This window comes from Neodiprion fabricii, chromosome 2, assembly GCF_021155785.1.
Source record: "Neodiprion fabricii isolate iyNeoFabr1 chromosome 2, iyNeoFabr1.1, whole genome shotgun sequence".
Taxonomy (NCBI): domain Eukaryota; kingdom Metazoa; phylum Arthropoda; class Insecta; order Hymenoptera; family Diprionidae; genus Neodiprion; species Neodiprion fabricii.
The window spans coordinates 21,057,876-21,085,072 of NC_060240.1; the positions used below are offsets into that span (position 1 = coordinate 21,057,876).

The 27,197-nt window shown below is 35.9% G+C and overlaps 1 protein-coding gene across 1 annotated transcript in view; it reads right to left on the reverse strand.

Moving 5' to 3' along the window:
* Nucleotides 1-544: 544 nt before the first annotated feature.
* The window catches only part of LOC124175403 (gonadotropin-releasing hormone receptor), a 184,795-nt gene continuing 158,142 nt past the window's right edge, over nucleotides 545-27,197 (reverse strand). The window contains exons 4-5 of the mRNA XM_046555628.1: nucleotides 9,179-9,303; nucleotides 545-867 (exon numbers count right to left, since the gene is read on the reverse strand). Coding sequence (XP_046411584.1) covers nucleotides 561-867; nucleotides 9,179-9,303 — 432 coding nt within the window. The 3' untranslated portion in view covers nucleotides 545-560. The remainder of the gene's footprint in view (nucleotides 868-9,178; nucleotides 9,304-27,197) is intronic.

Below are 27,197 nucleotides of genomic sequence, written 5' to 3' on the forward strand. Positions count from 1 at the left end.
AATGAAGAGACCGAAAAATTCTAGGCGTGGTATGATATTGATCACTGTAAATTTCTTACTAATTAAGTACTTAATTATTAACGTCGAAATTCATTTACTGCTATTTAAACTATGTAAGCCAAAGTATTTTTCAAATTATTATTTATCACCGCGGTACTGTAACAATTACCACTTTGTGAATTAGCATCACTTCATTTGAATTATTCAATTTCAAGCAGGTTTTATGTGCCAAAGTATGAACGCTCGTTTGCAGTTTACACCTACAATGATTTTTGTCATATGTATGATAACGTATGTGAAAATGTCGATAAAATAAATAACTAGATCCAATTTCGGAAAAACTACGCATACTCCTAAGGTCGGTGTCATCAAATCTTACCAATGCTACTCAAATATCAAGGGCAACAAAACCACTACTGACCAGTGTTATTTATAACGTGTTTCAAGCTTATAGAATCGTACAATCGTACAGAATATCAAATTGACGCAATGTTACTCACATTCGTCTGGATTAAATAACTACGACGACGAAAATGATAATATCTCACAGACTTTTCAAGTCAGACTTGGTGATCCCCAAGTTTGGTATCGAAATGCACCCCGTTACCGTTTTCGGTTCCGCTATACCGCAAGACAACGCGAGCCTGTCGGTCATTGATTGATGTTTCGTTGTTGTTCCGCGATTCGTCCTGCAGAAGATGAACGAGTAGCGTCTTGTCAGAGCGTTGGGAATTACTACGGTCTAGGTTCAAGGCAAGGTTTGAATTTTTGGTTGGTTGACGCACTAAACGTACGCTGCTACCTCTCTGCGCCAGCATCATGCTCGCGTTCGTTGACGTCGTTCGGTGTTGACCCGTTGACCCATCCCTGTGAATAAAAATCGAACAAAATATAGATCTTTCGACTACACATTTTTTTTATGCTCACTTAGCGTAGGTTTGCGATTTGAGTTCCATTGCAAGAAAAATATACATTTTTTAAAGATAATCTTGGGTCAAAAATAATCGTAGGGAACTTTCAACCGATCGATTGATACTTATAATACTAATTGGTTGAGAAATTGTCTTCAATAGAAATATCAACTGAATTTCACGTTGCAATTTTTCAGAAGGATGATGAGTATGGAGTGCATTTCAAAGTTGCGCCCCATGCAATCATTCCTTCTATTGGGAACACAAAGCTAAATGAATGAAAATTTCACTTACAACCAATATGTAACATTTATGCCAAAATTAGGGAGAAGGGAAAAGTATCATTCGATGAAAAAAATAAAATTTTCGACTTATACAAGTACACTCAGACTCTTCCTTATTCAGAGTGTTGACGATTTTTTTTCCGAGCCGCCCCCTAAATCAACTTAGTAAATTCAAAAACAATTCCCTAATTTTTAAATATTTCTATCTTAACTCTAACCCGTGCCTGTAAAAGGGTGGATTTCCCATTTGAAATACACGTGTATCGGACACATTCACAGCATATATTTTATTGTAAAAGTGATAATGTTCAAAACAATTTTTAACTGCGAGGTTTTAGTGGGCATTACTGCTACTATCTGGAAAAAAACTCATATCATCACACCATGCAATCTCGACGAGTTGCGTACACTCAAAATCTGACTTTTTTCCATTTAGAAGTACAATTTGTCTAGATGACCTGTGTCATGTGCAGACGATGATCTCACGGATCTCGTCCAGCGTGACCTAAAAGAATATGTAAATAATCTATTCCCGAGCGGTTAGAAATAGATTACTTTGGGTTTCGGTGGTATAAAGTGTAAACACACCTGCTGTGATGAATGCATGCTATTCTAGGTGACAGGATCTCAGTGGTATGGACAAGACGAATGGATGAGACTCGAATTGTCCACAATGGTTTATATTTTGTCCAATGAAATAAATCAAGTATATGTACTATTACAAATAACAAAGAGATTTAGAACAACTAGAGTAATCAATTAAACTATTACAAACGACAGAGAGACTTAGAACAACTAGGGTAACCAATTGAACTATTACAAATAACAGAGATTTAGGACAACTAAGTGCTACGTTACGGTTTAGGGAAGGTGAGTCGAGGAGTGGGCCACATTGGGTAGCGCGAGGGTGACTCTTAGGACACACCATCGATTCGCCGAGCCGTTCCGTTAAGTAATCCTGAGTCTCCACGTTGCCTTTATGCGTGATGGAAGGTCCTTTCCAGTGGCCGGTTCGATCGATGGGGTGTACTACTCACTCATCTCCAGGCTCAGATCTCGTTGATCTTAAGCTCCTCAATTTCGACTGACTCGAAGGTGTCGATGGATTACAAATTACGGCTCGGTTTCATCGGTGGTGGGGCGTTATTCTGCAGAGTATCCATTGCGCCACTTTTTTGGTGTTAATGCACTCCCTGACTCATCCAGTTTAACGCGTGTCGCGTATTTCAAAGGGGCCGTTCGTAACACCTATAATGATGTGAATTTTTTCTTAGATAGCACTAGTGCCCACGAAAACCTCGCAGTCATAGATTGTTGTGAACTTTATTACTCTTGGAGAAAAAATAATTTTAATGAAGAAATTCTCATTTTCACAGGCACGGGTTAGACTCCAGATAAAAATCTGATCAGATTTGGGAATTCTTATTAAATTATTAAAAGTAGATTTGGGGGGGTGGTCCGGAAAGGATTCGTTAACTGATTTTATTCAAGTAAGGCACTTGATCCAATTGAGTGCGTTGGCTATAAAGTCTTGTCGTAAACAGCTGTACGTGTAACCATATGTAACCATACATTATACTTATGGACACCTTTTGGGATTGTCACTTTAAAATGCGTCCTCGGGGGGGAAATAAACAAACTAATGCAACCAGGCTGACAGCTGTCTGTCGACCGTGTTTTTTCGCGTGCGGATATCAGAACAGGTATATTATTGATTGCGTTTCATTAATTTATGTGACATGACTATTTAGAAACCCCAAAAATTACTATTCACCTCCACTAAAATTAAAAACTTAGGTTATCCGGTGATAAAATGGCACTGACAACCAGGCTCTGACGTCATGAGGACATTTTTCAATTCGTATGTTATTACGTAGCAGATACCATCATCACAACTCATTTATCAATTTCCTCCAGTTTTATCAAATACGGTTGCAGCTATCGACATGATAATATTCGTGACTTATAACACAGTGCCAATATACGGCGGAGTTTGCAAAACGTTAGTTCCGTTTGCTCTACCTCAATCTGTTCTTGAAAATGTCTGGTTCTTTTAGTCAACACGATTCACCTCGTCCTCTGAATTCATCAGTATTTCACGTTCCTCTACATTTTTTCAAATGTTCACCCTCGGCCAATTTTGTTCTTTACACCCCAATAATCCTAAATCTCAGTAACGAATGCCAGACAAACAGTCATTACACAGGCTATGGCCTACGTGTTTTTTTTTTACCGATTTAAAATTACCAGACTTTTCCTGACATGGCAACACATATTTAATATAATAATTGAATTTTTTTCCATTAAAAATTATGCTATTATAATAATAGGTTATTTTCTTTTCCTAAATGCATCTTACAAAATTAATGTCTGGAACCTTTTTTTTTTTTTTTAATATCGAATTGTAAATGTGATGTATAATTGAATTTGTTTCAACCACACATTACAAAAGTAATTAGCAATTAGAGTTTCCTCAATTACGATACTTACAACATTGTATCTGACTCGTCCTTTGCATTTTTCGCACGTTTAACACAATGTACTATTATGCGGTAGTTAGAATAGATTTTTACATCTTCAGGTTCTTGGCAAGAAAGCGAATGATCCTGTTGACGCTGAAGAAATAATATTTGGAGAGGTCCATAAATGTACGTATGCATTGGTAGACTAATTTCATTACTTTTATGAAGTATTTTTGAGGTATTCTTATTAGAAATATGTATGCCTCTCTTCTTTTAGTGCTGTGCGGCTGTTTAATTACTGCTGTGCTTCTATCATTCTCAAAATTTACTATCAGAAGTGCGCGAGAAAATTCCAGTCCAGAGAAACAAGTCATAAAAAAGTCTTCGTTGCGATATTTTTCATCACTTTACAAACCGATTAAGGGGGGGGGGGTAAGGGTTTGCACTTTCGAAAAATCGAATTTTCTTTTGTCTTATCTTATTGTTAAACATTTCAAGAATATATTCCCAAAATTTTAAGTGGACCTGAGCAAAACTCTTGAAGTTATTGTCTAATTAGTCTCCTACCTTTTAACACTATAGCTCTGACAGCAGGTATACAGCTTATTCACTTCTATCATTCTGGTCCATTATCCTGTTTCGAGAATATTTTATTTAGTAAAGACAGGTGAGTAAAACCATAAAGACATATTTTATATTTGTATGTATACTATACACTGTACAATATTTTAAAACGAGAGACGAGCGTCAGTTTGTCGTTGTACGTTCGATCGTGCGCTTGTGATTTTTTCTCAAAACTAGTTTTTCAAAGTCCGTGTTCGCTGCCATTTAAAAACTACCTGACCGATTCATTTCAAACTTGGTACACATCTTCTACATATGAAATACCTCCCCCAACGTTTAGTTCAAAGAAAATTTTTTTCACATTAAGGGGGTTTCCCAGTCACAAAATGGCGGAATTTTGCGTGGAAAATAGCAGTTTACACTTTAGATGTTCACTAAAAATTTTTAAATGAAAAAACAAAATAATCAAAAAACGTTGGGCGGAGGATTTGATGATACTTTGACTAAATTTCAATGTTTTTTGATATCAGATAATTTTCGACCGAGATATAGTGAACACCACAAATTGTTTTTTTTTCTGAGACGTTCTGGGGCAAGCTCTGTCACCAGCTTGTTTTTCAATATTTCCGCATGAAAAAATTACAGAATATTGTTAAAAGTATACTCAATAATGTACAAAAGATTTGACTGAATTTGTTCAATCCATACTTTTAAAAAAATTCACAAAAAAAGTGGTTTTTTTTACGCTGAAACCCTTACCCTTACCCCCCCCCCCCCCCCCCCCCCATCCTCCTTAAATTACTACAAGTCCCATATATATATTATTATTGTTACACGATTTATTCATTTTTCGTAACATTGTTTCCTATTGCTGCACTTTATCCGTGTTTCAGTAAGAGCGAAGGGGGTTAATAAGGGTAAAATGCCTTTCACGAATATCTTAATTATATTCTGTGGATACGTAGATACTATTTAAATATTGAGATCCTGAAAGTATCAACCTCATTCTCAATTGGTTTTCAAGAAAAATAGAAGAAAACTCAAAAGCATAAAATAATTTTTTCCATAGGATTGACTTGAGCGATTCGACTGACAATTTAATATACTATTAAGTGGGTCAAGAACTTTCAGAGAGACTATGGACAGATTTGTAGCTCAACAAAATTTATGGTTAAAAAATTATTGTCTCTCAAACTTTTGTAATTCATTGTGATACTTTTAAACCGTACTGATGAAACTACCATTTCTATATTTTATTATTTATTTTTATTTGTACATTACGATTTCTCGTGCAGCCTGTCTCGGACTGGAACTATGTTATGGGTCGTGCCAACTATCACTACGCGTGATTGAAATAATTCATTTTACACATCACTTTAATTTATAACACACACTTATTAACAATAAGATGTTTTTTAAATCGATATTCGAGATTTTTTTCACAATGTTATTATTCACATATTTAGTTGTACTGAAATTCGAAAGTTCTGAATATGAGTGTTCTCTGATTCAGAATATTCTATAAAATTCTCAATTTCGAACTGTTCTGAATAGTCTGAAGTCTAAATTGGTTCTGCAATTAATTTAGTCCTGTTCTCTTTTGATGTCTGAAGTGATTCTCTGTTGCATCTGTCTGGTTCGAAAAGGGTATTCAATAGTGGGAGATCTGAAATAGACTCCTGATTGGTCTTTAGCTACGTCAGTGCGTAACGATTTGTCTTGAAGAGGCCAATCGGTACAGTGCTGACAAGATAGTAGGTTGCAAGAGTGTATTATTGAGTTCTCAGAATGATACTTTGCGAACTGCTCATCTTTTATTTTTACATGTTACTTACGTTTGGTCAGTGAGGGTTTATGAACCTGAGTTCCGTGAATTTCGATTGTAGACAAGGTCTATGTGTGAGTTGAAATTCAAGATATGAAGTTAAGAAATGAAAATGATGTATATGAGGTATTCCATGCCAATTGAGAGGACATTTTCCCTGACCCCGCCAATTTGCTTCATTATTTTTTATATGATTTTACAACCTCAAAAAAGCACTCACCATTTTTTTCAGATTTTTCCTCTCAACCAATCTTTTTTTAAAAATTTTATAAAGCCTTTTGTGGTCCTAAAAAAAATCGCCATTTTTTATTTTATTACAAAAATTCACATAATTTCTGGGTCCCAAAGTAAACATTTTGAGCTATAGTTCAGAGTGGAGAATTGATTTTTAGTATTTTTTAAACATTTTTTTAGGGGAGTAATTTTTCTTATTTTGTATGTACTGTCTAATAATAATTCCTAACGGCTTGGCATTTGCCAAACTAATGGATTTTTTCGATTTAACAATTATTTATAATCGAAATGTTGAGAATGCTCAATTATTCTTTTAAATTTTCTGGAATCGGCTTGGACGATAATCGTCTTAAGGAGGTTGGCTCGCCTTGTCAAAATGATAAGAACGAGTTAAAATTTTTCAGGAATATACGTCCATAGGGATCACGCATCTGTGAAAAATTTCAAGTCGATCGTCTGCATGGTTGTCCTGCAATTAATTATTGAAATCGTACTCGTATACATGGAAGACCATAGCAAAATCGTACGATATTTCATGAAATACTTCATAACTACGTCAAAAATGGTAAGAATGTACTGAAAATGGTTCGACGTTTATCATCCAAGCCGATTCCAGAAAAATTGAAAGAAAAATTGAGCATTCGAACTATTTCGATTATAAATAATTGTTAAATCGAAAAAATCCATTAGTTTGGAAAATGCCGAGCCGTTAGGAATTATTATTAGATAGTACATACAAAATAAGAAAAATTATTCCCCTAAAAAAATATTTAAAAAATCAATTCTCCACTCTGAATTATTGCTCAAAATGTTTGTTTTGGGACCCAGAAATTATGTGAATTTTTGTAAAAAAATAAAAAATGGCGTATTTTTTTTAGGACGATAAAAGGGTTTGTAACATTTTTTTAAAAAGAATGGTTGGAACGAAAAATCTGAAAAAAATGGCAAGTGCTTTTTTTAGGTTGTAAAATCATATAAAAAAAAATGAACAAAATCGGCGTGGGTCAGCGAAAAAGGCCTCTCAGTTGGCATGGAATATCTCATATACTGCATGGCATTATATGAATGTAAGCTCGCTTGCGAAATAACGAATGGTATGTTGTATGCAAATTGTCGGTGCGAGACAATTCCACACCAAGATGGTAACTGAATCTAGATCGATATGCATCTTAAAGGCTATGGTATGAGCATGTGTGCTCTCTTATGGCAATTACACGTCTATAAGTTACGGTACAGAAAGGGTATAGCCGTAATTATCGGCTGGGACGTAACAGCATATTGATCTTATCCGTTCAAACTACCTTTTAAAGTGGGAAAAAACAAAGAATTTCTTACAACCACATGGTATGGGGTCAGCCTTTAAACAAGTTTGAGCCGTATTATTACACATTCTACTTTTATTTCTTTATAAATAATGTACTGAAATAATAGACTCACATTAAAAGTTCTGAATAATAAATTTCACAATTTCTTGTGTAAGTGAATTGTTGTAAAAAAAAAAAACGGTTATAATAAAAGTTTTTTACAACTTCTTAAGTAAGTGTATTATTAAATTTTTTTGTTTATGATGTAATAGTACGGCTGAAACTCGTTTAACAATTCAGATTTCTGATAGGAAAAAGGCGTTTCTTTTTTAATTACCATGCACCGTTATGAAAATTCGGAGAAAATACGAGTTATTCAGGAATCTGTGAAGAATGTAAAAATAATGGTTTTATAATTTTGCTGGAAAAGTATTACAGTAAAAACGGAACTTTGAGGGATAATAATTTTCTTTCATCATGAATTTATTGAACAGAAAATTTATCCATTGTTTCTGTGAAAACTCTTAACTCTCGCAATAACATGTTCGTTTTTTGGACAAATCGGTCAAGTCAGTCCTAGGGTGAAATTTGTTTTATATTTTTTAGTTTACCTTATTTTTAACAAAAAACAATATAGGTTGAAGTCTGTTACTCAAAGGATCTTAGTAGTTTGATAGGACCTACTAACGATTAAGATATCATTCGGATATTCGCAAAAGTTATTTCTACTCTGCTTATCCCACTATGGTCTTTGTATAACACTTTTTATCAACGTCACATAAACCGTGTCGGAGTGTTTAGAATTTATAGACTAACGACTGTTTTCAATAAAAGCATACGTTCGACAAAATGGGATACGGCAATTTTTTATGATTATCATTTGAATGCAAAGTCGTGTAAATTTCAAATTCTTTCAGTTAGCCGTTCCTGAGTTCATCGTGGGAGTTTGTTGGGACAGACAGACAGACTGACAGACAGATGATATTGTAAAAAGCTATTTTCCGGATATTAGAGATCTGAAAAAGTGAAGATTCATTGAAATTAGGAGAAGTTTATTCTCGACCGAAACCAATACTTTTCCTAAATCACCATATGTGAGGAAAAGTATAGATTTAAACAATCCTACTTTTCTAACGCGAATATTACTACTTTTAACTGCTATAGGGAAACGGGCAGAGCTGTCTTCGAATTTTTAAATTCTGTTTTGTTTGATTTTCCCCATTCTCAGACGCTAGGTGAGCATTGCAAATATCTTTGCCTTGCTCGGTCGACTGGTGTGATCAGCCTTACATCTCTATTCGCTCCACTAATAAACAAAGAGGTACTTGATAAAGTGTTAAACAAAGTTTTCTTCTTGCTGTTAAATTCCCAGTTAATCACTTCCTAAGCTGTTTTGCTATTTGTTTACTATTGTATACAGTCTTCTAACAAAAGGAAGGAAGTAAGGATATTTGTCACGCTGCTCATTTAAATTCCCAGCCGTTTAAGTTAGGCGTGTTTGTGCAGTGACAAAAATATATACCGTGTACACATACAATTACTGCGCAAACACACAATTGAGATAAATAGTACAAGGGGGCATTCGCCATCTGACCTGTAGTTACTGCCTTGACGCCGTCTTCTTTGTGGCCAGAGATGGAAAGCTCCGTAGATCAATGGATTGACAAGGCTGTTGCTCATTCCGAACAAGAATATTCCACTTTGTAGGTCTTCGCTTAGCTATCAAACAAAAACATTGCTTGTCTTTTAATTCTATTTGTAATTAATTTGTTAAAATGTACATGAATACGCTGATATCATGACAAATTAGGGACGATTCATTCATATACTGCAAATAACAAGATTTGGGTATAAAAAGAGCAAATAAACCACCGACATTTGTTTGTTTGTTTTTATGATAGGTATCTCCCGGAGGAATGCACCGGATCCTTTTGGATTGTAATAATGTTACAATAAACACAAACCAAGCTACTTGTTTGAGTAACCTTACAATTACATATTTTTTTTTGTTACTATTAAACTATTAATTTTCTGTATCAATAAATTTACGCTATCGGATTCACGTTCGCCTACAATGATTGAATGAGCACCTAAGAGTATAATCCGGCAAGGGAACAGATAATAATCTGTCTGTCGTTACAGAATTGTGACGTCACCGAAAGACTACTGAGCGCTCCATGATACGACCAACTACCCCACATATAAGCGCCACCGCAGAGAGGCGGCCAGTTGTAGTCTGACCACAGCCGCGCTTGCTCAGCGCTGCGATTTTCAAACACCAATACCTTGGGTGAATCACAGGTTGATACTGAATACGCTCTGTCACTTTACCGCACCGAGTTTGTGCATTGGTTTGTTTGGGTGCACAGCCAGTGCAAGGCACCTAGTTCGTGCAACCTTCCTGAGATCCTTTCAAGCACCTAGTCCGTGCACTCATTCAAGGCACCTAGTTCGTGCAACCTTCTTGAGATCCTTTCAGGCACCTTGTTCGCGCAACCTTCTTGAGAGAATTTAATCCATACACTGTACAAGATTGCACCATTCGTGCAATCTTGTCCGCAGCGCCTATTTCGCGCTCTTTTCTCTAGTCGACTCGTTCGATTATATTCATAAAACACATTATATGTACTGTTTTCTTACAGCCTGGATATTTTCTAATTACATTGAAAAATAACCAACTTGTGTCTACATTCCTAGACGAACCTCCTCGACCAACAACGAACTAATACTATTTCTTTACTTCACAGATTCCTCCAATACCGACCTACTAACGCTGCGTGATGACACCACTCTTACTCTTCCAATTTCATTAATTGTCTTATCTTATGTCAGTTGTTATACTTCTCTTTACAATATATCCTTTACTCTCACAGACACATTTTGGTCCGTTAACCGAGCCATCCGAAGCATTCTCCTATTTCAAACACTACTCGTTATTGTACATTTCCTATTTCCAATTATTTTCAAACCCAATATCATGTACCATATTTCGGAAAAGCGGACAATTGCGTTGGAATGATAAATTGTAATTCAAATATAGCACCCTTTTATTTATCAATATACTAAGGAACATTCGTGAAGCATAATCTGATGAAGAGATAAAAAAAGTAAGCACAACTAGTAAAACAGTCTGAACTTGAAATACGAGGCGCAGAAACTCGCAAGACGTAACGCTAGCCACTGGTCGATCGATCCACTTGAACGTAGTGTACGCAGCGGATTCGTAATCCAGCGACGAAACTTCAACCGTTACACTCTCGGAAACGGTCGAGTGTTTACGGATAAACCGAAATAATTATTCGTTTATTTTTATTATTCTTTCATTCTACGAAGTCTCGTGCATATCCTTGGCTACAGTTGGCGGGTTCACCTCGATAGCGTTGTGAATAGTTATAGGGCCATCTAGTCGAAATTCCGACAACCGGGTAGCAAAATCTAAGGCACCAAGGCTTCCTGTTACTACTAACACAGAGAAACTCAATGAATTCTTTACGCAAATCGTAGCCAGCGAACTCACTGTCTGATGAATTCTCAGAGCTGATTTTGCCGAGCGGCATGCAAACAGTTCTATTTTTCGTGCATTATACCCGATAACGTAGTAAAAAGTATCAACGGAATTCAGAAATCAAAATCAATGGTGAACTTAAAAAAATATCAATAATAAAGAAAGATATCAAGCGTTAAAGACGACTGTGTGTTCAGGTGTGGTACATATTTTTGGCACGCGTTTTTTTCAACATTTTTCATCAGTTTTGCCACGATAACTCAAGAACACGGTAAGATATCGCCGTTTTCGTTTTTCCTTAAATGAAGATATCAACTTTCTCTCCAAAGTGAACCAATGTCTATGTCAACAGAAATTTATTATTGTAGTTATTAAAACAAATGTCATTCGTGATTCGATGTTTTTTACAAATTTAGCCGCCATTTTTCTAATTTACATGCTATTTCAAAAATTTTAGGTTCATTCTGTAAAGGAACATCCCCTAAAGAGAATGATGCTAAGAATTACCGAAAACTCTTGACTGTTCACTCAGAATTGTGGCAATAAGGGAGCAGTGCACAAGACGCGCGATCTTCTTTATCCGCCCATATCGCCTTAAATATTTATATTTTTGAAACTTGAACCACTGAATTTTGTAGTCCAAACTCCAATAAAAATATTGCAAAGAATAAAATGTATGTATGTTGTTTCAGTTCTTCACAAATGCCATTTCAATTTCATCCCGTTTTCGGCCTATTTTTGCTGCCTACTCTCCTTATGAATCAACCATAGTGAAGTTTTTCATTTGTCTGATACTACCACATGTGAATCACAAACGAATTTTGTGAGATGAATTCTGAATGACGAAAAAATACTTTTCGAATGCTTTGTGATGAAATGATTCCTCATTCGAAATTTTTGTGGATGAAATAGCAGCAGCAGGTCACAGTTGAATCAAAAGTAACGAAAGAAATTATTGTATGATATTCCGTTGACAGTTGACACACGTATTCACGCACTCACAAAGTCAACATGGCTACCGCTAAAATGACTGCGATAGAATTTCGGTTGTTTAAAAATTCACGGCACTTAGATACCACTGTAATTTATTTCACGCGCAATAAAACAGCAGCGCGAATACATTAATTGCAACTCCGTTGTTGGTGAAGCTCTATATACTGATATTTTACCCCACGAAAATTCAGTGATATAAGATGGCGCCATCATTAACCTTTCAAGTACGCTGTCAAACCACAGCCGAGCGCAAATTCCTTGGACGTCATCTGTAGCACACGACGCTCATAAACAGCTCGTCTAATACACTACACACACACAAGCTTGAGCAGGTGAGCCACTGCAAGCAGCCCTGAAAGTTCAAGAGTGTCGAGCTGTTCATCTTTGATTTATTAATATGACAAATCGACGCTGATCGGGCAATTCAAGTCAGTATTCGAATGAAACATATTAAATTATCTGTATTCGTTACAATTGTGTAGATTGCCGTAGTGGCCATATGGAATGCATATCAATTTGAAATAGCTCGTGAGGATAAAGATACGAAATTTGGGCGTATAACCTAAAATTTATCATTGTTTACCTCTGACGAAAATATCTCTACCGATGCATAATTGAAAAGCGATAATAAGATCCCTAGACAAATTACTTTGCAGTACATTGTTCATTGTTGTTGATTGATTTCTTGACCATATCTTGAAATTATGTGTAGAGTTTCTGGGTATCAAAGGTCAATAAATTCAGTAACAAATTTGACGTCTTGGCCGTGAGTCTGAGCCCTCCTCAGAAAATTAAAGTATATTAATTAGTTATTACTTGAAGTTGGCAATCGATCATCGTCGCCGGTGTTTTTGTTTATCTCCAATACTTGAAGAATTTTTCTAATTTTTTTATGGAACCAATCTGGAGAGAGACCTTTTTAAGATAAGCTTCTCAAGGACCACCCTAATGATATGTGATATTAATATTGAATAATTTTTAAAAAAAAATTTCGCAAATTTTTGTAACTACGATATGGCAACGATAGTAAGATTTAGTTATAATCGTACGTCATGAAAAAGACTGTTGTCTGTGCAGGAAATGTAACGGAAAAAAAAAAAAAATTACGAGTTATCCTGTACATTTCGACACAAACATAAATGCTTACTTCTCTTGTATTTCAAAATATTGATGGATCTATTAAGTAATCCTATTCTTTTTACAGACCATTGTAATGCTACGCTATTATGTAGAATGATAACATATCTCTGTGTCAGCAAATATGAATGATCAACAAGTTTGTTATCGACTTATTCTTTTGTATTAATCGTGTTATTACATGCGTCGATCAGATGTGAACTAGTTTTCTGTTCCGGAATACAACATAAAAATAAAAACAAACAACTATACTTTATTACGACTGAATCGGTCTTTGCTACCAAAGAATTAATTTTCTGCACATTCTCTCATACAGAAAAAATTCAGAAATTTCGGACCCTATAGGCACCATAAATGATCTTGCACGTATGTATGTTCCTGACCGAGGAAGTTCTGCAATCGACTAACAAAGATCGTGGCCACTGTGGTTTACTCTTAAATGTATAAACGAACGCATTCATTTATCCATTCAATCATTAGTCATTTACTCTATAAATTGCAACGTGCGGGTATACATACATACACGTAACCGAGTACACGCATGATCGAACTACAGAGAAGGACCAATCCAACGTGAACGGGATAATCTCTAAGCACGACGAGGCGACAACACCGAGGGATTGAACCGAGTATACAAGGACCACGCTGATCAGCACCGAGGAGCAGTGTTAGAAGAAGACGTGGTAAAACACCCGCCTGATCAAACGGGAGGAGAACAAAATAGATTCATGTAAACTTGACTTTAAAAAATTATAAATTTCAATACACAATAATTTCGAGTCGAAGCGACCAAATTTATCATAAAAAAGGAAAGCGTGGTTTCAAAAGCGAAACCAAAATTAAATTCAATAGGTTAGGAAAAAGTAAGGTGAAAACTTAGGAATATAGACAGAATCACGTTTAAATTATAACAAAACTCATTTTACTTTTCTGTCATCTTGTTGTCAACGAATCTATAATTTGTGATTCAATATATTTATTCATCGTACATTTGGCACTTGTGAAATATACGCGGTTGTTTCCTTATCCGACCAATTAGGCAGTAATCGCGTATAATTTAGGGACTCAGCGACGGTGACACAACCTCACACTTGGCATCGTTATAAACCATGAACCAGTCGTGTAAATGTGAATCCGAGCCTGATTGACAGCCACGGCAATCCACCCTGGACTGTAGAGGCTACCGATGTAATAAAGAACAGGTACGACGAGCACGGGAATTTCAAACCCTGCATCGTTGGAGGGACCACGGCGACGGCATTAGCGCCCGAGACCTTGGAATAGATCAAAACACGAACGACGGCTGTATTCAAATCTTCGTTAGTTGTGCAAAAAGGCGGCGTAGGCAACCCCTTACCTCGTCAAGGACAAACTAAAGCAGCTTAGGGTTCTTTTTTGAATAGGCGATACCTATCTTTCTTGACCCTATTCCCTGGAGATAGCCCTAATGTAACAAACATACTCACTATTAACATCTTTCTGCAAAAAACCCACAACCGATGCACTTTCCATGAGCTAATCAGCTCTCGAGAAAGCCAGAAAACATTGCAACATATAAATTACCCAGGTAACAATTTAATCTGTTGACGTGAATGCGACGTCTATAGCGTGATGATCCTAATACGCTCAACTGTAAATGTAATGCTTATGTAATAGAAATGGAACAAACATATCTGAGACATATACTCCATGTTGTGACAACTTGTCACAGCCATGCAAGCGTGCTACGTAAAATCTATGCTATGGTATATCTGTGATAATACTTTCCATAGAAATTATGTAAGTGATGCGAAACCGTCTTGACACATTAATTATATGATGCGGTGCAACATACCCTTCACAGATTTGAGGAGACGTAGCTAACATGACTGCAAAACGTAACCTTAATATGCGCCATCTATGTTGCAGTGGATCTATGATTGTGTCAACCCTAAAAAGAACAACACGCGGAACATAACCTCGCTGCACTACGCCTAAGTGAAACGTGTACCGGGATTTACGCGGCGTTCAGGTTTTTGTGAATTTATTTTATCGTAATATTACAGATGAATAAATTTGTTCCCTTCAGTGAAACATCTTTTGTTAATAGTGACCTCAACATATTTCAGTACGATCAAAAGTAAGAATAAATATCTTTTTAAATCGATATAAGTGAGTCAATCATAAAAATATGTTATATCCGATTATTCAACAGGATATTACATCACCATGTGCCTAAGATTGGGAAAGAAATTACATGTCTGACGAAAAGGCATTGGAGACGTTTGATTAGAAAAGAATCAAACGTATGCTGAAAAAAGTTAAACCGAAGATCAATTGTGAAAAATTTGAGCATGATTTGAAGGAAAGTACTCTAGAAAATACAACTTCTAATCATAGAACATCTGAGGCAAAATTTTCACATGATTTTCATGAGACAAAACAGAAGAGTTTGGATAGAACCGAAAATTTCAGTGCTGATCTCCACAGCAGTAGTAGTAGTGGTTCTGCAAACGTTACCAATGATTATTGTGAACAGCATTCAACTGAAAATAATCCAGGAATATATGCTGAAATTCAGAATTGGGCTATTAAGTCATCGGTTAGTCGAAACCACTTGAGTGATTTGTTGAAAATTTTACAAAACCTTGGACGTGATTTGCCTGCTGATTTACCTTTCTGAACACACCAAAGAATATCAAAATTATAAGCATGCCACCAGGGTACTATTCGCCTAAAGAGTTTCTATCAAATGTCAAATTTAATATTAATGTGGATGGTCTACCGCTGAACAAAAGCTCTGGAAGTCAATCTTGGCCAATTTTAATGGCATATACCACGGCAATGAAAAACCTAAGGACTACAATGACTTCTTGAAACATTTTGTGGCGGATACTTTATCGGTTCATGAGTCAGGTATACTTATAAACGGCCACGAAATATCATGTGAACTCAATGTAATCATATGCGACGTACCTGCGAAAGCCTTCATCACTGGTACCAAAGGACATAATACATAATTCGGGTGCAGCAAATGTATGCAAAAAGGCGAATTCAAGGCAAATCGTGTAACATTTCCAGAAATTGATGCTACTTTCAGATTAAAAGTTAACGAAGAATATCATAAGAAGCGATCAATTCTCGAAGACTTGAAAATAGGAATGGTTAGCCGGATCCTACTGGAATATCTGCATCTTTTTGCCTTGGTATCATGAAAAGTTGCTTCAATTTTGGGTAGAGTAAGAAAACAATGTTAAGATGACTAGTTCCCAATTAAAGCTGGCCTCTGCTCACTTGATGTCATTAGTTGCAACCATATCTGAAGAATTTGCAAGGAAGCCAAGACCATTGGAACAAGTCGATCGGTTCAAAGCAACGGAGCTAAGACAAATCTTATTATACACCGGACCGATAATTTTCGAAGATACTTTGGATAAGGACAAATATAATCATTTTCTCAGTCTTAGGGTAGCAGTGCAGATTTTAGCCAGTGAGGAATATTCTGTGACACTAATAGATTATGCTCGAAGTTTGTTGATATATTTTGTATCAACTTATTCAAAGCTATATGGTGCAGAATAAGTGTCTCATAATGTACACAATTTAGTTCATGTTTTTGACGATGTGCAATCCTTGGGCCCTATCAACAAATACAGTGCTTTCAAATATGAAAATTTCATGCAAAAAATCAAGAAAAACGTAAGAACATCAAACAAACCATTCATTAACAGGGTCCATGTAGAAAATTATTTGAAAATAAGTCCTCAGAAAAAAGACTATCCAATAATAAAATTTCATAGCTCCGGAGAAGATAGTGCGGGTAGACAATCAATGAAGTCTCTAGAGTATGAAAGCTTCTCTTTGAATACAAAAAAAAGTGATAGCTGTTTTCTCTGACTTGAGGAAAATATTATAGCTGTCAAGCGTATTTTCTTGAAAAACGGTACAATATTTCTGTATGGAATGAAGTATGTTGATTGTAAAATATTATTCAATGAGCCCTGTGATTCTTCAGAAGTTGGCGTACATTTAGTAAACGAAGAACGCTACGAATTCATTGTGCTTCAGACGAGAGACATCAAACGAAAGTGCTTGAAGTTACCCATAAGCGACCGGAAAAGTGCAGTATTTCCATTGGCCCATGATATTTGAATCTCCAACTCGTACTCCACGCGCGCGTGCCTACTACACAAGCCAAACCACGCTGAACGCCTCACTGGTTTTGCAAGTCCAACACATGCGGATCCCACTATGCGGTTTAAAAGGTACGCACCGAACCGAGGTGATTTTATTCATCTCTTTTATTTCTTACTTTCAGTTGTAATAGGTTTCTATTTCTAATTGACAATTTGTTTCTACGTTATGCTGTTACGTACGTAGATACGCTTTCGTAACCTATAAAACCTTGCGACGCTTGTACAATATATTACACCCTCTCAAATATTATTTGTTTTCTGCAAATCTAAAGAGAATTTCGACCCATAATTTAAGAAATATACCGGGCAAATGTTATTATTAAAAACAAAGTTGCATCGTTTTTGTAATTTACGGATAGAACGATAGGATTCTGCATTTGAAGAGATGAACTTTGGTCGCAATTTTTTAGTTTCTCAAAAAAAGACTACTTCAAAGGTTACTTTGATTTTCACCGAAATTTACTAACCATAACTCCCTGCCAAGTTCTAAAGAGAAAAGAAAAGTGATTTAACACGCTGCTCAAAGAAAGAGGCAATTTAGAACAGGTGTTCTGTTTTTTGAAATTTTTACCCTCTTATTGAACCTAAACATCGAGTCGAATTTAACAATTACTAAGCAAGTAGTTTTTTAAATATTGCGCTGGCTTGGTAATTGATAAATCTGTGACTCTGTTTGGGACCCATTTGACGATAAGTTTTGGACAAAATAGGACACTTCAGAGTCGCCCTAAGACTCATCCAGATTCATTTAAAATTACACAAACTTTCTTTGGGCATCAGTAACATGATTAAAAAAATTGAGTGACGAACGAGAAATTAAAAATTTTATATTTGTAATTTTATATTTTAAGGCAGGCTACGAACCACGTTGTGATGACGTAGATTGAAAAATTTGGTTCATTGAACTCATTCGTCTTGGTTAGTATTAATATCGTCAATTTTTATTACCCATTGACACTCTTCACCATGAGCTTGCCGTACGCTGTTGTTAGTGAAGGCGATTTCAGTGACGAGGATGAGGATGTAACATCAGAAGTGCCTACAATATGGCTCACGTCAAACAAACATGAATGTTGGTGGCCCAAAACGACAGACGTAAAAACTTATATCGCAAAGCAAAAACCTCCGATAGAAAGCAGCGGAAAGTGAATCCGCTGTAAGTTTAAAGTAGAAGGCTATTACGGTTAATATATTTCCATACACATTCTTATGCAATTAACGGGTTCCCTTGCTTCCATAAACTCAATTAAAAGTATAATGTTAATCAACAGCTCGATATTTTACTATAGAATGCCTCATATTTATGCCGAAATAATAGAATCCTAGAATCATCAAGAGTACTTTACTCGAAATCACTATACATGAACAATTTTCATAGTTACGATAATGCAACAGAGCAATCGCTTCATTTCATCAATATACTGAGGAACGCAGTAGTTTGTATCAACGTGATTAAGTATGTGACGTTACTTTCTGACCTGTACCCACCACGCCACAAATCTTATTCTACTACAAAAAAATAACATATTTAGAGGTTTTTCAATATTTGATAAATAAAGCACATACATTTGCGAACCATATGTTCACGAAAAAATATTATGTTTATCTATATATATATATATAAAAGACGTGTTACTTACACGATTTATAACTCAAGAACGGCTGGACCTATTTGGCTGAAAATTGGTGGGGAGGTAGCTTAGAACCAGGAGACGGATATAGGATACTTTTTATCCCGTTTCCATGGGACGTGCATTCGATTATCTCAAGTGAAAATAGGTGAAACCTGAAAAGTACCCCTTGGAGGTGTGAACTTCAAAGGATAATTTCACCCCCTAGAAACGTTTTTCCGCCGATAAAAAAAATACGCGTCTCTTAGATTTTGATGTAGAATAACATATATAAATTTCATCAAAATCGAAGGATGTCAGCGGAAAGACTTTCCTTGTTAGGAGCGCGGAGCATGCTGCCCGAGCCGAGGGTGGGGAGATGAGATATTAAGATCGCCGTAGCAATATTGTTCTTTCCTACCTAGGGACACAAAACTTCTTTTTTCTTCCTCTCTTGAGAGAGCAAAATAGTTTTCCCCGTTCATGTGTGAAAAAAATGATCAACTATATGGTACAAATATTCATGTGTGAAAAAAATGATAAACTATATCTCTCTATCTAATAAAAAAGTTCTAGTATCGAAAAACACTATTATTTTCCTTCATATGGACTATTCCTATGGACACAATGTATTATTTGGTTGCATCGTGTGATGCCATTATCTTTGTGAATGGTGGTCTATGGCTCTGAGTTGCTGTAAGCCGTCGCGTGACTGCATGATTTCACTAATTAATGAATTTCGTATCGCTGAGCGACCTCGTAGCTCCCGAATTAATATTTGTATCGTATCCTTTGAATTTCTCTACGTTACCGTAATTTTCTATTAGATTACTTTTGTAATTCCTACCGTATTTTGAGCAACCTTTATCTCTGTTTTCTCTTAATTCCAGTACTTATTGTATTCTATCGCTTATTATATTTTATTTGCTGTTGTGCATGCCTTATATCGTAAATCGAGTTCCTTAGAGTACACTTGAGTGTAGATACTAAACAACCGCTAAATATACTATAGAATACTACAGTACTTCTCGCTATTTTCTTGTTACCGATTTTGTATTGCTTATTACTTGATGTATTTTCGTATTTCTTGGAATATTTGATTTTTTTCGTAATTTAAGCCACACTAGTTATCTCTGATTCTCTCGTGATGAAGTATATTTAGCAGGTATTCCCTAATTCCGTAAAACCTCTTCAATCCTTTCGAAATATCTCATAATTTTGTATTCTCTTGTAAATTATACGTAAGAATTGACGTGCGATTTAAGTAGACTTTTGCATTATGTCGCTTATACCGATCTACTTCTCATATTTTATGCTGATTATCATTTTTTGTCAACAGCTATCGTTAGACGTAATTCTGATCTTTGGCTTGTTGAATGAAACCCAGTAGACTATCGTTATCTTTTGTGAACTTATTTAACTGATCCAAAATTGTAGATTTAATCGATAATATGCGATTGATTGATCTGTTAATTCCTGACTTGAGTTCACGTCTTTGTTTCTTTAGTTAGATCTGCAATAAAAAAGTGTTCTGAAAACTTTTACATGATACATATAGATTTTGGACTGCTGATTTTGAATATCAACTCTGTTTTTACGGATCATATCATGGTTTTTTATGATTCAGATGTACATGGAGAGAAACTTTTCTCAGAATAACTCTATTAAAATAAATATTTTTATCAGTTTCAAAGGAGTAATCTAGTAAATTCATGATTACTTCGTTAGTATGAAGATACAGACTTTGAGAATGTCATGGCAAGCTCAGAAAAACATTCCTGGAATTCTTTAAAAACTGGAGCTTCTAAATTTTCAGGCAACGTAACCGATCCCAATTATAAAAATATTGTCCAAGAAATGTTAAGCAACTATAAAAACTCGGGGTATCATATGAGTCTAAAAGGTCACTTTATATTGCTGCTAGTTTTTGTGTTATTGTCGTATTGTAAGGGGGGAAATGATTTATAATACAATTCCGATTTTATTCCTAAATTGTACGTTGTCAAACACCAAAATTCACGGAAAAAATCAGGACAGCAAAAAAAATTATTTTTCATGAGCTGTGTAGTATTTGTTTGATAAACTTCAGATATTAAAAAAAATCAAAGTTTTCATCTAAATGTTGCTTTTTCAACCCTTAGCGGCTGCACCTCAGCCAGGCCACATAGCGGCCACATGGAGTAACTCAGTACCCCACGCTGAAAAACCTAGTTGTACAAGACATATACATATATGAGTGTTTGAAGACTTCTAACCGATTGTTTCATGCTTGTTGAAGAGTTCTTCAACATTTCTAATGATTTTTATCGGTCAATTTATAGATGGCGTTCTAAAAACTGGTCATATGTGTGAAAATTCAGCAAAAATGGCTTTTCCAGAAAAAAATTCATTACTCCGCTATTTTTTCAATATTAAGGGCTAAAATTTTAGGATTGCACGCACAACTCATACCACTACCATAAAAAAATAACAGTATCCGCTAATCATTCAAAAAGTATATTTATTTTGCAAAAGTACTGGATGGACTAATAATTTCACTTTTCCTGAGCCTGGGGCAACTAGTTACCCCGTGTGGCCGCTAAGGGTTAAGTCCATGGAGCCTAGAGTAAAGGAGCCCGAACGCCTATAGGAGAAGTATTATAAACGTGGACCCTGAAAGTGACGAAAAGTTGGGTTCAGAATGCAGCCACGGGAAGCGCTAGTGCTCCAAAGAGAGGAGATGGGTTTGCGTTTACACGTCATTTTTGGCTTTTCGGCTTTGCACGTATAAACGAGTTTTCCAAAGATTTTTTTATTGTGATAAAAACCGGCGTCGTAAGGTGTAGTGAGTGATTGCTCCACATTATATCTAAGCAGGTGAGAAAATGGTATTTTTTAAATACATATGCTATTTTCAACACTTTATTAAATTGTAATTTACGGATTGAATGAAACGAGCAAGAAAGTGAGGTTAAAATTCATATATTGTCATGTGTAATCACAAATTATATTTTTAGTTTATTTCTGGTAGCAGAGTGCACAATGGGGAAATATTGTTCTTACCCAGGCTGCCGAACTGGGCGAGATGCCCGCAGAGCAAACTGCAAGCGCTTAGGACGACGGCAGCTGTCTGTCTTCAAGGTACCAAAGGTAAATCTCCGGTCACAATTTTTTCTCTTTATTAAATGAGTCAACACGTATAATTTGTTGACGAAATATTAAGTTATTGCATACCAATTTTTGCCGATAGAAAAAAATATGTTTGTTCAATGACTTGGCGTATATAAATTTTGACCCGCTTTGTTTTTACCCGTATCTTCATATTAAATACAATAAAATTTTTTTTGTCTGTAGAATATGCAACAACGACGGCGCGAAGTCCTTGGACAGTGTCTAATTACGAGTCGAATCGAAAAGGGTGAGGGTCGGAGCCTGGTCGAATTCGGGTGGAATGCTCCATATAAATTATTCACCGAGGAAACATTAGTTTCATCGCGTCGGCTAGAAGAACAATTGAGTTCGTCGGGCCATCCAGAGCTGGACAATTTATGATCATGCGGTAATTGTCGAGGGCCTGCAATGAAAATTTCGATCTTGGATGAACTTGGATTTAGGTAAAAATTGTTTTATTTCCACAGTTCCACAATTTACCGCATTATTAATATTAATTATTGTTAAAAATTGTTTGTTTTATTGTTTGAAAATGTTTATGTTTCCTATCTGTACGAAAAAACACATTCCTATTGTGCAGTAAATAATAATGTTTTAATAAAATTGTAATGTTTTGTTGTTTGAAAATTTTTGTTTCCTATCTGTATGAAAAAGCACGTTCCTATTGTGCACTGAATAATAAATATTCGCACTTTTTGTTGTTTGTTTTAATTAGTCTGGATTTGACGCATATTGTATAAAAATAATTTTTATTAATAAATATTTCTAGGATCTAGGTCAACTCGACTTTCAATTATGCCAAAAATATTACAAAATGCATGATGACAGAATTAATCGACAAACGAAAAATTTACTGTTTTCTCATCTGTTTACGTATAACTGCGCTACGAATATGAATATTCGCTTCTCTCTCTCTTCTCATTCCGTCTCTGTCATCCTCTCTTTGGGTACAGTAGCGCCAGAGGGTATTTCAGTAAAAATTTTCATTGCTTTCATAGCCCACGTCCACAGTACAGCGTTCGGGCTCCTTTACTCTAGGCTCCATGATTAAGTCGTACGTGAAAACGTCAGTAAAATAAGTAACCAGACCCAATTTCGTAAAACTACGCTTACACCTAGCATCGTTGACACAAAATCTTACTAAGCTATTCAAATATCAAGGGCAAGAAAACCAATGTTGCCCAGTTTAATTTCAAGTTTTAACTTTATATATAGGTAGTCTTATTTCATACAACCTATAGTTGGTACCGATTTTCCATTCAAACGTAGTGTCAGCTAAATCTGCTGAATGTGACGTGGTGTATATCATATGAATGTCGTTTTATATTACATTCAGGACTACTTTCAGAATCATTAACACTCTAGTAAAGAAACTTTTAGAAAAAAAGAACCGCAACTTTGTGTTATCGTTAGCTGCCTTGAATACCGCCTCACTCTACCAGTTCGGGAGAGTACCTGAGCCTAGCCAGCCATACAACGGATTCTCTGATTATTGATATCGTATCGTGCCGTATCTTTATTTAGAAATTGACGCTGACGTGCCTGGCGCCCAACGAGTATCTTTTTGTTATTGTTTATTGAATTCAGGGTTATTAGAGAATCGCGCCAAAGTGTCAAAGATGAGTCCTTAACCGAGATTAGCGTTACGGTATACATAAACTTGACTTAAGGATGCGTATTTTCACAAAATGAATTTTATGAATGATGCTAGTTTGTTTATATTTTTTAAATTCAGAGTTGGAAGTATGTCAGAGAGATCAAGGCTGTCTTGTTTATTCAGAGGGAGTCTAAGTGAAACTCTTTGATTTCAAAAACGGGACAGTGAATTAACATGTGAAAAATATCGTTAGTTCTATCACAACAGTCAGAGGATAGGTGCAAGTAAGTTTGTAAGTTTTTAAATGTGATATAATTCTGCAGTTAAAATTGCTAAGGAATCTGATCTGCGCCAGTAATTGGTATGTTTTGAGTGGACGTTTCAAGTTTAAATACTGCTGAGCTCCACGTTGCAGGCAAATGTCAGAATGAATTACTAAAGTGCTACTGTTCTGATGGATTTCAACATCCACCCTATATAGATATTTGCTAAAGCGTCACATCGAGATTTTTGGTTGCTATCAGTGAGGTGGGAGTGGGTTCATAAAAAATTGATGCTTGTCCGATTGGCTCAACAAATATGCGTTTGATCTGAAGGATCCAATCGTGTTTGGGGATTTTGGAATCATATGAAACCAATGATAGTTGTTTTTGCAAGCATATTATGGGATATCTGTCGTCAGGCATGCTGAGAATTTGGATGAGTGAGGTGAAAACTAGCTTAGAAACCAAACAGTCGAGTTGGGGTCTTTCACGCTCTAGGGAAGGCTTTCAAAGCTGGTAACTTTATCTTTATCTATCGGCTTGACTATGCAAATCTTCTCCGCCAATAATCCGTGGAATTATTATCAAGTATGTCTCCTTTGCGCTGCCTCGGTGTGACACTGGATAGCACCCTGAATTGGGCAGAGGATACGGCATTAGTCTGTAGAATTGTTAATCGTACATTGTACCAACTGAACATGAATCACTATTTGTTTTTTATGACCATGAGAATGAAGATAGTGAGTGCCGTAATTCTTTCTCATCTGAACTATTGCTCTGTTGCTTTCAGCGGCTTATCGGGTATTCAGGAGTTAAGGCTTGAGAGCGGGCTTTGAATACATGTGTTCACGTTGTTTTCATGTTTGGACGTGACGTCAGCATTTCCAAGCATTGACGTCCATTAAGTCGGTTATCCTTGTCGGATAGATGTCCCCTGCACATGGGCTGTCTGGTGTTCGTATTACTGGAAACTGAGCCATATCAAGCTGGAACCGCCACATTCGAAAATCGAAAAATTTCCTATGGAATAATCAAGGGCTAATTAGAGGCTAATTAAATGCTCTATTTTCGAATTAAATGCTCCGCGTTTTTTAAAAGAAACCTGTGGCGGTGCCAGCTTGACATAAACCTGGAACCGCCACATCGAAAAAAAACGGAAAACAAGTGAAATTTCGGAAAAGTGTTAGGGTCATAATTAAAGGCTAATTAAAGGCTCTTGGAATTGCTCATCTTTAAATTAATTGCTCGGTGTTTTTTAAAAAAAACCTGTGGCGGTGCCAGCTCGATATAAACCAGACTTGAAAAAAAACGGGAACGAGGTTAAATTTCGAAAAAGTGTAAAGGTCATAATTAAAGGCTAATTAAAGGCTCCCGGAAAACCACCCGCTCGAATCAAGTGCTCCACCCCCAAGGGGTGGAAACCACCAAAAAACTCGAAAAGTCGGTGTAACTCTCGGACGGATTAAGTTAGATGATCTTTGGAGGCGTTACATTAATCTCTCAATCATAGGCTCTCCGCTGCACAGTCCAAAAGTTTGTGTTTCAGAAAATCCATACAAGTTGACGTAATCCGTTCTAATTTCCAGATTTCGGTCATTTCAAAACAATGCATTATTGAATCGTCTCTGAAAACAGAAGAATTTTCAACAACACAAGCCCTACAAAAATCAGCAGAGAAATTTGAGTGAATTTCAGGGTACACGAAATTCTCAAGTGTTCAGTTGATCTCATGTTCTGTCAACGATCAAACCGATCATTTTGTACTGTTAGTAGTACAAAAGAATTCAAGTTTTACGGGACCGTTTTGCAGTAAAGTTCACTACTTCGTCGCTATCAGGAATCATGATACCCCGTTTCAATCCATGATTCCCGAGACAATTTTAAATAGAGTAATTTCTGGTTTTGCCCGTAACTTCGTGCTGGTGTATAAATGTGGAGTGCCATTGGATCAGGTGTCAACATTGTTGAAAATTGATCTTCGCTCACAACTTTGCTACGATAATGTGTTCTGCCCGTATAAGCCATTCACCGTCATCCAAAACATATTTCACTTCACGTTGACTTGGTTCATTTCCGACGTTATCGCCCCTGATCCATTGAATTGAATCCACCCATGAATCAGAATCGTAAATCAGTAATAATTAATAATAAAAATATCAGTAATAAAATATGAATTAATCATGATCACAAAAATGCAGGTGAACAGAGGGTATTTCAACAATTAGCAAAAAAAGCTTGTCAATGCGCAAGCGCTTCGAGTAAATTTATTTAATTGACCTGTGTTAAATTCCATTATGTATCAAAAACTCATCAATCTTATTCACCGGTAATTGGTTATAAGTACACATTGTTAATATTAAATCTCATCGGTAGGCAAAAATCATTTTTACTCAACAAAATAGCTATTGGTACTCACAGCATGTATGATTTCAGTAGAATGTGGATTGTGTGTAGGCGACCGTGATGTTAGCCATCATGGCATCGCACATCTCGGGAAATATTTCAATTGCAAGAGTTTTTGAAATAATCAAAACTGCCATTTTTAACTTTTCTTCTGTGTTGGGAACATCAATCGACAATATATCGACATATTTGCATTCACATCATGTGCTGTGAAGCTATGTAAGCCCTCATCCTGAAACCATACTCCGTTTTTTCGTACCTCACTAAAGGTAAACATGAGCCGTTTGCATTCGCGGCACATTAAACCACTGAAAACTTTATAATACCTAAAATACTGGAAAAATGTCTTCTTGTTTCTTGAGGTCTTAACTAGAAGTCAAATTCATAATAATATCGAATAATCAATTTTACAACTATTTTGAATGAAACTAGATAGTATAAAAAAAGCAATTTTTTATACTTCCAAAAAATTTGAGAACTTCCATTTCATCACGAAAATACGTCTTTCAAAATTTTAGCTCTCAATCTTAACATTAAGAGGTTGCGCATCGCACTTTTCCATTTTTCATAAGGATTACATGGGAGAAAATTGTTTGTGGCTTATTCTGATTTTCATCACTAGCTAACGATGCGCCGTACAGAAAATTCATAGACATATTTTTGTAGAGAATGGAAAATAAGAAACTTAGAAAAATATCATCTTCCGCCTGGATTCCATGACACGCTTGTCGTCCACCCGCATAAGTGGTGGAATTTTGCGAATTTTACCAGTATATTTGA